The 10,508-nt window shown below is 42.2% G+C and overlaps 1 protein-coding gene across 1 annotated transcript; it reads right to left on the bottom strand.

Annotated features, from left to right (window-relative positions):
• Positions 1–4,285: 4,285 nt before the first annotated feature.
• KRT24 (keratin 24) lies at positions 4,286–9,845 on the bottom strand. Its single transcript, XM_032279689.1, has 8 exons — positions 9,158–9,845; positions 7,956–8,038; positions 7,360–7,516; positions 6,470–6,631; positions 6,246–6,371; positions 5,692–5,909; positions 4,833–4,936; positions 4,286–4,634 (listed from the first exon to the last, which is right to left on the bottom strand). Exons 1-8 carry the CDS (start codon positions 9,770–9,772, stop codon positions 4,531–4,533), a joined length of 1,569 nt encoding a protein of 522 aa, XP_032135580.1. The 5' UTR covers positions 9,773–9,845; the 3' UTR covers positions 4,286–4,530.
• Positions 9,846–10,508: the final 663 nt, after the last annotated feature.

Here is a 10,508-nt window from a genome sequence, read left to right as displayed (position 1 = left end):
GATCAGTGGGTCTCTTTTTTAGTTATTTTGGTCTCAGCATCAACAGATTTCTCCTGTCTACAAAGATAGGAAACTCTTCTGGAAATTTTGAAGCCTCCCTGTTGACTTTAGGCAGGGGAGAAGTCGTTTTGGAAAAATGAAAAAAAAAATAGTACTTTTGGTGGGTACCTCTCACAGAAATAGGTCACTTGGTGAGTTTAGGATATGAAACTATTGAACTTCACTTATTTTGATAGAGTAGAATTCTAGCTCATGGAATTAGGAAGATGGGGCTTTAACGTGTAATTCTTCCACTTGCTTGCCATGTACCTACATCAGAGAGTTTGTGGATTAAGTGAAATAAAATATAAACAGAAAGTATTTATAAACATAATACATGCTTATGAAATGTAAATTCCTTTTCCCCTCCTAATTTTTTCTCCTCCTTTGAATTGCTCAAAAAAATTATTACGTTTGACGCCACTTATTGTAGAAACATCTATTTAGGTTAATTATAGACATTAATTTATTGTAATGCTTTTACATCACAAGTGGAACCACAGATAGCTACATTTTCTGTAATGTGTTGTTGCTGTTTTTTTCCTTTTTGAGACTGGGTCTCACTCTGTCACCCAGGCTGGAGTACAGTGGTGCCACCGCAGCTCACAGCAGCCTCAACCTCCCTGGCTCATGCGATTCTCCCACCTCAGCCCCTTGAGTAGCTGGGACTACAGGCACACGCCACCAGGCCTGGCTAATTTTTGTATTTTTTTTTTGTAGAGATAGGATCCCACTATGTGGCTCAGGCTGGTCTCAAACTCCTGGGCTCAAGTGATCCACCTGCCTCAGCCTCCCAAAGTGCTGAGATTACAGGTGTGAGCCACTCCTGTAATCCCAGAAAAACCCCATTTCTACAAAAAATACAAAAATTAGCTGGGTGTGGTGAAGTACACCTGTAGTCCCTGCTACTGGGGGCTGAGGTGGGAGGATTGCTTGAGCTCAGGAGGCCTAAGCTGCAGTGAACCGTGATCGAGCCACTGCACTCCAGCCTGAGTGACTGAGCCATGCAATGCACATCCTGTTGCAACTTTGTTATGAGCTCTCATGTGCCTTCATGTTCCTTGTGGTTCTGTCAGCAAAATAACTTCATCACTCCCCCTCTCTGGAAGTCCAAGCTTTGTATACAGGATACCTCTGGGCTTGTCCTTTACCTGCTATCTAAGTGCTAACTTTAAAAATAGTGGTTGAACTATTATCGTTTGCTCCTTTCCACCTTATCATTTTGTATTGACATTGATATTACAAATGTGAGTACTTTGTTTTCAGAAGGGCTTGATCAATATTTTCTGTTCTCTAAGTGTCATATCTCAGCCACTGAAAAAATTGTAAAGTGATTTATCACTTGCGGCATTTCGTTACTTGAGGAGGTTGTTTGGATAATATTGCTTGAGCTTCATTTTGGGTGATTTATATCCCCCAGTTTGTCTCCTCTTGGGTGAACACTGTCTAATTCCATGAAGTTCTTAAGCAAGTTTAGGCCACTTTCCTTAGAGCCTCAAATACTTTCGCTATTTCCTCTGAGCTGCCTGCTGTAAACCTTGTTTCTAGTCTCGGTGAGGATGGACGCCACATCTGCCATTCTCATCATTCCTGCTTATACTTCCTTGAGGTCAGAAAGAAAAAACAACCCTGTGAATCTGGATCAAAAGTCAATGGGTGAAAACCCATGTGCATGTAGGCTTGGGCTCTCCCTTCTTATGTAAATCCACTCTCAGAAAAAGAAACGTGTTCCTGTCCTTCAAAAGTTGAAGCTGGGTGCAGTTGCTCATGCCTATAATCCCAGCACTTTGGGAGGCCGAGGTGGGAGGATGCCGTGAGCCCAGGAGTTTGAGACCAGCCTGGGCAACATAGTGAAAAAATAAACAAAATTAGCCGTCTCTACAAAAAATAAACAAAATTAGTGGGGCATGGTTGCCTGCACCTGTAGTCCCAGCTACACAGGAGGCTGAGGTGGGAGGATTGCTTGAGCACAGGCGGTTGAGGCTACAGGTGAGCTGAGATGTCACCAATACACTCCATCCTGGGCGACAGAGGGAGCCCCTGTAACAAAACAAAACAAGACAAAACAAAAAATTGCCTGGAGAGCTGAGCTTCAGAGTCTCACAATAAACATATTCCTATTGTATAGTTTTAAAATAAGTTTAAGGCAAGTGATAATGTAAGAACACCATGTCCTTAACATTTTATTCAGCACTCTGAATATGTTTTATGATCCAAAATGGTTCAAAAGTTTCAGTTTTCAAAATTGAACATGGCCTTAGCAACACATTCTATTGTGTCTCAGTATCCTGGTGTCTATGATTGGGCCTTTTCTGTATTTGTAAACAATCATTCAGTAGAAACGCAGCATCTTAATGCATGCCAAGGAAGAACAGAGTGAGGGTTTTCACTGCGAGATGATTTTCAGCGTAGCCTCCCACTTTTGCCTTGACATGAAGTTAATATTAGCCATGAATATAGGTCTCAGGTGGCCAAGATCCACAGCTAGAGGGTCAGACTTGAGAAGGCCCACAGAGAGCAGCTTCCCTGGTGTGGCTGCGATGGCCTTACGTTCTGCAGGCTGCTCGTGGCAGATTTCTATTTCTGTTGAGCTGTGGATCCAGGCTGGATAAGCTGGTTCATACTCTTAGTGTTTCAGTGGAGAAGAAACATTCAGGGTTTTGTTTATTGTAATGATTTGATGGTGGAAAACAGCTTTGACTTAAGACAACGTTGCTCTTTTTCTTTGAGTAGTGGTTTAATGTTTATTTTGTGGTTAGCTATTAACCTTATTCGGTGGTTAACTATTTAAGCAGAAGTCATGGCGTACCCAGAGATTAACTTTGTGTTTTATTTAATGTGCCCGGAAGATGAAAAATGACATGTTAATTGGTTTTATATTGGAAGATACAATTTACATGAATCACGTTCAGGTTTGTCCTTATAACGTTACATTTGGCTTTTTATGCCATGCCCCATGTTCTTTCCTTGAGGACCGGCTTGTAGAGTTGATTCTCTAATTTGTGATGTGGGCATATTAAATTCCTTGACTGAGAAAGTCCATAGCCAGCCTGGGTTGGTGCTATGCCTGGTTCTTCCTGGGAACCGAACCACCTCCTGCCTAGTCTTAACAGGTTTCATCATCCCAAACAAGACAAGACAAAGCCATGTGGCTTCAGGGATACCGCAGAAATGACAGAAAAGGGCTGTGACTACTGATGGGGTGAAAGATCTTAGCAGTGGAGAGTGGGGAAAACAAACCCCAGTGGCGAAGTGGCAGGCATCTGCTAAAGATGTGGCTAGATTTGGCAGGGGAACAAGTGCCTGAGGATCTCTTCTCTTCCGGGCTTTCAAGGTTTCAAGAAGTCAGATGCCATATCACATAGCCAATCTTATTTCCCATGACTCTTCTGTTTTGGCCCCTGTCCTAAATGCTCTGTAAACATGCATGTCTGATTCCTATGTCACTTCTGAAGCAGATTGTGAAATCACGTCTTTACTGTTAACAGCTTTTTGTTGTTTGCTGTCTTCTTTGTGTTTTAGCTTTTCTCCTCTGCTGAAATGTGAGCTTTTTGAAGTAGGAGGCATTTTTTTTCTTTTGTCTTTCTTTCTTTCTTTTTCTTTCTTTTTTTTTTTTTTGAGACAGAGTCTTGCTCTGTCACCCAGGCTGGAGTGCAGGGGCACCACAATCTCAACCTATTGCAACCTCTGTCTCCTGGGTTCAAGCGATTCTCTTGTCTCAGCCTCCCTAGTAGCTGGGACAATAGGCACCTGCCACCACACACAGCTAATTTTTGTATTTTTAGTAGAGATGAGGTTTCACTATATTGGCCAGGCTGGTCTTGAACTCCTGACCTTGTGATCCACCTGTCTTGGCCTCCCAAAGTGCTGAGATTAGACATGTGAGCCACCGTGCCTGCCCAGAGGCATATTTTGAGTTTCTTTTTTATCTTATGAAATACTGAGTTCAGTGATGGACAAATATAAACTAGGCATTAATTAATTATAAATTGATTACTAAAATAATCACATCCTTCTTTGTGGGCTAAACTGTTGACACTGTAGTCTAATTTCAGCTATGATGCCACTGAGTTCTTGTGTGATGCCATGAAAAATGCTCACATTAAAAAAATGGCTATAATCTGAAATGTCTAAAGAAGGTAAGGTATAAACAATGAACTCATGTTAGTAATATAGTCATGCAGCTAGATCATAATGGATAGCTTTCTTCCTAGGTAAAATACTTTTTTAAAAACATAAGGAATAATTAACTTGCAAAAGTAAATTTATTGAAGCATGGAAACAATTAGAGCAAAGTTGTCAATTCAGCTATTTCAAGAACATTCTAATGAGGGAATAAGAAGATGCAGAAAAATTGGCTAGTCATCCATTTTTGGACTAAAGCTTTTCCTGAAGTTATCCAGAAAGATGCCTAGGTTGACGCCATTACTTCGCTTGTGTCCTTCTTGATTTTTTTTCTTTGAAAGACACTCTTGTTGATCTGGAAGTTCCTTATTTAACTTTCACCTCTGAAATACTGCTGACTTGAGATGAGACAACCTTGCCATCCACCAACTCTTCTATGATGGTCTTCGTTATTCTAGTCTTGCTGGAATCTGAAAATTATGGGATCGCAATGTCAGTCTGGAAACTATCACAGAGACACAGAGCAAGAGAAATTCAGTTGCCTGTATTCAACGTGTTCTGTCTGGGTAAGAATATGTAAACAATAGCAGACCCTTTTCGTATGACAAGCGAAGTATGCCTTTACTTTTAAGTTACAGAATCATCATCAACTTAAAAAAAAAGTCTACCTCGTTCTTGACCAGAACAGCTTCCAGATCTTGAGTCACCAGATACCAGATCCCTGGATCCCATGTTTGTGGATCCTGAGTTTCTACCATCAAATCCTGCAAAACTAGAACCAGTGGAGAAGAAAAGAATCATGCTTTCTTTGCAGTTTGCAAAGGCAGGAGAAACCCTCCACCCCAGGGATTCCTCATGATGAAGATTTGGATGTGCTTTAATTGGATTGTATCTATTACTTTTTGTTCAGCCTTGAACTCCTGGGCTCAAATGATCCTCCCATCTCAGCCTCCCCAGTATCTGGGACTATAGGTGTGTGCCACCATGCCCAGGTAATTTTAATTTTTTTTTGAGACAGGGTCTCACTCTGTCACTCAGGCTAGAGTACAGAGGCATGATTACAGCTCACTGCAACCTCAACCTCCTGGGCTCAAGTGATCCTCCTGTCTCAGTCCCCTGAGTAGCTGGGACTACCAGCACACGCCATCACGCCCGGCTAATTTTTGTATTTTTAGTAGAAACAGGATTTCACCATGTTGGCCAGGCTGGTTTCAAACTTCTGACTGCCTGTCTTGGCCTCCCAAAGTTCTGGGATTACAGGCATGAACCGCTGCGCCTGGCCACCAGCTAATTTAAAAATTATTTTTTGTAGAGACGGGATTTTGCTTTGTTGCCCAAGCTGGTCTTGACCTCCTGGGCTCAAGTGATCTTAAAGTGCTGGAATTACAGGCCTGAGCCACTGCACCCAGCCTGTGTCTGCTACTTTATTATTCTATATGTACAAGTCCAACCCTTGAGTCCCATTTTAGTTTTATACAATGAATTCACCAAGGCATGCATTTGAGTTTGTTCATGACTTTGGTTTACCCTCCCTCTCCATCGAGCAGGCGGCGGTAGGTCTCGATCTCCATCTCCAGGCGTGTCTTGATGTCTAGCAGTTGCTCGTACGCAGCGTTCTGGCATTCAGTCTCACCCCGGATCTGGCAGATCTGCTCTTCCAGGGCACTGATCTGCATTTGAATTTCCGACAGCTGAGCCACGTAGCCGGCTTCTGTGTCAGCCAGGGTTCCTTCCAGGGAGCTTTTCTAAGAGAAAAAGCAAAGATGAAATTCATGATGAAAATAAGCCACTGGATGATTTTTCAAAAATGCAATTTTATGTGGCACTAGAAGTGCCCCGTCACAATATGACCTATATTGTTATATTACTGCTTCTTTAATTTTGGTTGGCACACCTTTTTAAACTAAATCTTTTATGCGACACAGAGTACATTATCTCTAACTGTTTATGCTTTCTATGATCGTAATACAATTCTCCTTAACACTGCCTTTTTGAGGTGCCTAGTGAACCTCTTGGCAAAGAAAGAAAACAGCATTTGCTTAACTCCCTGTTGGAAAACGTGAATAGCACTTTGTACATACCACGGCCAGTTGGGACTGGAGCTCGATTTCCATGGCCTGCAGGGTACGTCTCAGCTCTGTTATCTCATTCTTGGCAGAACTGGCTGCCCCAGCATCAGTGGAGATTTGTGCTTGCAGTGATGCGCTCTAAACACAAACATAACGCGGCTGATACAGGCTGACGAAAGGAGCAGAAGTGGCTTGTGTATGACTCCTGGCCTAGGTGCTTGGCAGAGAGGATCTACCTGCTTGTTGAACTGCTCCTCAGCCTCTTGGCGGTTTTGCTCAGCCAGCTCCTCGTATTGCGCCCTCATGTCATTCAGTAATTTGGTCAGGTCGGTCCCTGGGGCAGCATTCATTTCTACGGTCACTTCCCCTCCAGAGCTGTCTTGCATGATCTTCATTTCCTAGCATGAAGGAAAAAAGGCCATAGTGATGCATACAGGAAAGCGAAGACTTCCTAAACTGTGCCTAGACAGGAATTTGAGAGTAGGACACCGAAAGGAAAAAAAAATCAAATCTAGATATAATTTACTCATGATGACTTTTGTTTTCTGGTCATGGTGTGTGGGAAATTCACTTAGATAAAATTGAGTTTATTTCACTTTTTCTTTTGGAGACAGAGTCTCACGCTGCTGCCCAGGCTGGAGCGCAGTGGTGCGATCTCGGCTCACTACAACCTCTGCCTCCCGGGTTCAAGTGATTCCCCTGCCTCAGCCTCCTGAGTAGCTGGGATTACAGGCATACACCACCATGCCCAGCTAATTTTTGTATTTTTAGTAGAGACGGGGGTTCACCATGTTGGTCAGGCTGGTCTGAAACTCCTGTCCTCCTGATCCGCCTGCCTCAGCCTCCCAGAGTGCTGGGATTACAGGCGTGAGCCACCGCGCCCAGCCTAGTTTACCTCTTTAGAGACACAGTGTCTCTCTGTTGCTCAGGCTGCAATCCAGTGGCACGATCATACCTCACTGTGGCCTCCAACTCCTGGGCTCAAGGGATTCCCCTGCCTCAGCCTCCCCAGTTGCTGAGACTACAGGCATGAGCCACTGCGCCCAGCCAATTTTATTTGTATAGAATGCATGTGGGGAGAAGTACGTTTGTTAGAGTTATTCGTTTATGTAGAATATGTTCCTACCTCCTCGTGGTTCTTCTTCAGGTAGGCCAGCTCCTCGGTGAGACTCTCGATCTGTATCTCCAGGTCAGAGCGAGTCATGGTCAAGTCATCCAGGACTTTCCGCAGGCCATTGATGTCAGCCTCCACACTCTGCCGGAGACACAGCTCGTTCTCATACCTGGAAGGGGCAGCAGTAAGGCAATAAATACTGTGAGCTCACCTGGCCGCGTTTCAGAGTACCCTCCATTCTTACATATTGAAAAACTTCTCACCTGTGGGCATTTTGAATAAATAAAGGTTACTAAGCTTTCTCTTGGGAAGTTTTTCCTTCTAAAGAAAAATGCCAGTCTAATATTAATTTTAATCAAGTCTAACATTTTTAATAATACAATTGTCATTCTAAATTTACCTCTTTCTTTTACTTTTTGGTGAAATAATGGTCTAAAGTTTACCCTTGGGATGTTTGTAAAGTTAGGTCATAATCTTCTTATATATAAAATTATATATGAGGATTATATAATATATATAAATATATATTATATAAATATATATATTTATAAAATGAAATAAAATTTATTTTTTCCTATAACACTTGTTTTCAAGTCTTCGGTTCTTACTTCAGTCTGAAGTCATCAGCAGCCAGTCTGGCGTTGTCAATCTGCAAAATGATCCCAGCATTTTCAGCAGTGGCAGCAATGATCTAAAAAAGATGTTAATAGTGAATGAATCACAAATGATTTTTACCTTGTGTCTGCATGCCTATCTGTAAGGGTAGATGTTGCCTGTGTTATTAGCTCGTGTGTGTGTGTGTGTTTGTGTGTTTAGATACAGAGTTTTGCTCTGTCACCCAGGCTGGAGTGCAGTGGCGAGATCTCGGCTCACTGCAAACTCTGCCAAGCAATTCTTGAGCCTTGGCCTCTTGAGTAGCTGGGATTACAGGTGCATGTCACCATGCTTGGCTGATAGTTTTGTATTTTTAGTAGAGACGGGGTTTCACCATCTTGGGCAGGCTGATCTCAAACTCCTGACCTAAGTGATCTGCCCGCCTCAGCCTCCCAAAGTGCTGGGATTACAGGTGTGAGCCACCATGCCCAGACTGTGTTATTAGCTCTTAAAGGTGACTTCCTTTGCAAACTTACTTAGTAATGACACCTGTATATCTGGGGCTGGTGTATTTAGGACTAAATCTTTCTGCAAAATGGTAACAGTTTGCACATTTATTGGGCTAGGCACAGGACCCTGTTTTACAGGACATAGCCCTCTGCATATTTCTGCTACTTTGTTAGATCATTTTCTCATGAGCTTTTACAGAAAATAGTGCAAAAATTGTATTTCACTTTCAAAAAAACTCTTTAAAAATATATTTCCCATACAAGAGTGGCTAAACGTTTTAGATTCTACCACATTCTTATGTAATATTTGCACCAGATTTTCTAGGAAGAAAAATAATCCTAAAGACTATTTAAATGACACTAACATATGTCAATCTGTGAGAATTAATCATAAATAATTAGATTGAACTAATGTTGACTCACTGCCATCATTCTTATATAGAAATGATAATTAGCTGCCTGGCATTCATAAATTTTACTCTTACGTAAAAATACTGAAACAGAGATGCAAACAGAAAATTAATGTGATTGGATGTCACATAAATTACTATAATGATTAAGACACATCAGGCCCCACTCTGCCCGTATAACAAGGAAATATGTTTTCAAATTAATATCTTAACTTAAAATTTTCATTACAGTACATGATCTGAATAGAAGGGAAAGATCCACAAATAATAGAAACTCAGGCATAGATAGAGTCTCACCTGGTTCCTGAGATCTTCAATTGTTGGATAGTATTTGCTGTAATCTCTTCCAGATCCACTGTCTCCAGACCCAGGCCCAAATTTGTCATACCACTCCTTGATTTTATTCTCCAGATCAGTGTTGGCCTCCTCCAGAGCTCTGACCTTGTCTAGGTAACTGGCCAGGCGGTCATTGAGGTTCTGCATGGTTTGCTTTTCCCCTCCAGACAAAAGCCCCCCATTGCCAACACCACCTCCCATACCACCACCATAGCTGCAGAAGCCTCCACCAGCACCACCACTGAATCCAGAACTCCCACAGAATCCAGAACCCCTGCCAAATCCAGAGACCCCGCCAAAGCTAGAACCCCCACCAAAGCCTGCCCCAGAGCCTGAAGTTCCCCCCAAACCACTCCCTACTGAGCAGCTACCAAAGGCCCCTCCAAAGCTGCCACCAAAAGCACCGCTGGACCCCCCACTCAGGCCACAGCTGCCGGCTCCTCCTTGGAAGCCCCGGGCCAAGCTGCCCCCGATAGCACATCTGCTTCCACTGCTGAAGCTGCTTCCACCAGCAGACACCCTGGCTGAGCTGCTGCCTCCAGCCCTGGAGGAGGAGAGGCGGGACGAGCAAGACATGGTGCTCCTGCAAACGTGAGCTTGTCCAGACGAATAGGAGAGGTGATGACACGGAGTGTATTCAAGGCTGCCTTTTGCCTTTATATACACGCTGTGAGGGTGTTCCTTTTCTCTGTCACTTCCTAATCCCTGTTACAGTTTTGCTAATCTGTAATTGGATAATTACTTTTTCTTGAACACTTCTCTGAAGCTAGGTCAGAGCCCTGGGGCATTTACTGTATCAATTAAAAAAAAAGAATAAGGTGGAGCAAAACAAAAAAAATTTCAGAATTACTGGTTTAATCTTTCAGAGGTTTTGATGATTGGTAACTCTTCGCTGGAAGTGTACTTCCATTACATTTGCTTCATGATTTCACATTTGCAGAGAATATCACCAGGTTAACAACTGTGATTAAAATACTTAATATGATGAGAATAAACATTTCCCATCAATCATGTATCTTTTTATTTGTATTGTTCTCAAAAGCTGAAATTAGCTTTCACATTAGCAATAATTTTGGATTAATTAAGCATCCATCTCTTTGATTATTTCAATCAGCATGTTTTTTAAGGTTGTTGAAGCTTGTGGTTTTAACTTATTGCTTCCTTTGTACTTTTTGTACTTTGTACAAAATTATATGTTTTTATAGTTCATAAGGAAAACATAATAGTTTTTCAGGTAAGTATTATTAGATCTCAGCAACAGGTTTATTCAAGTAGATAATGTCTAAGAAAGATTGAAGTTTTTAGGCAGATC

This window comes from Sapajus apella, unplaced genomic scaffold (genome assembly GCF_009761245.1).
Source record: "Sapajus apella isolate SASKATOON/1434 unplaced genomic scaffold, GSC_monkey_1.0 scaffold12, whole genome shotgun sequence".
NCBI lineage: Eukaryota > Metazoa > Chordata > Mammalia > Primates > Cebidae > Sapajus > Sapajus apella.
This window is presented reverse-complemented; position numbering and strand designations above follow the sequence as displayed.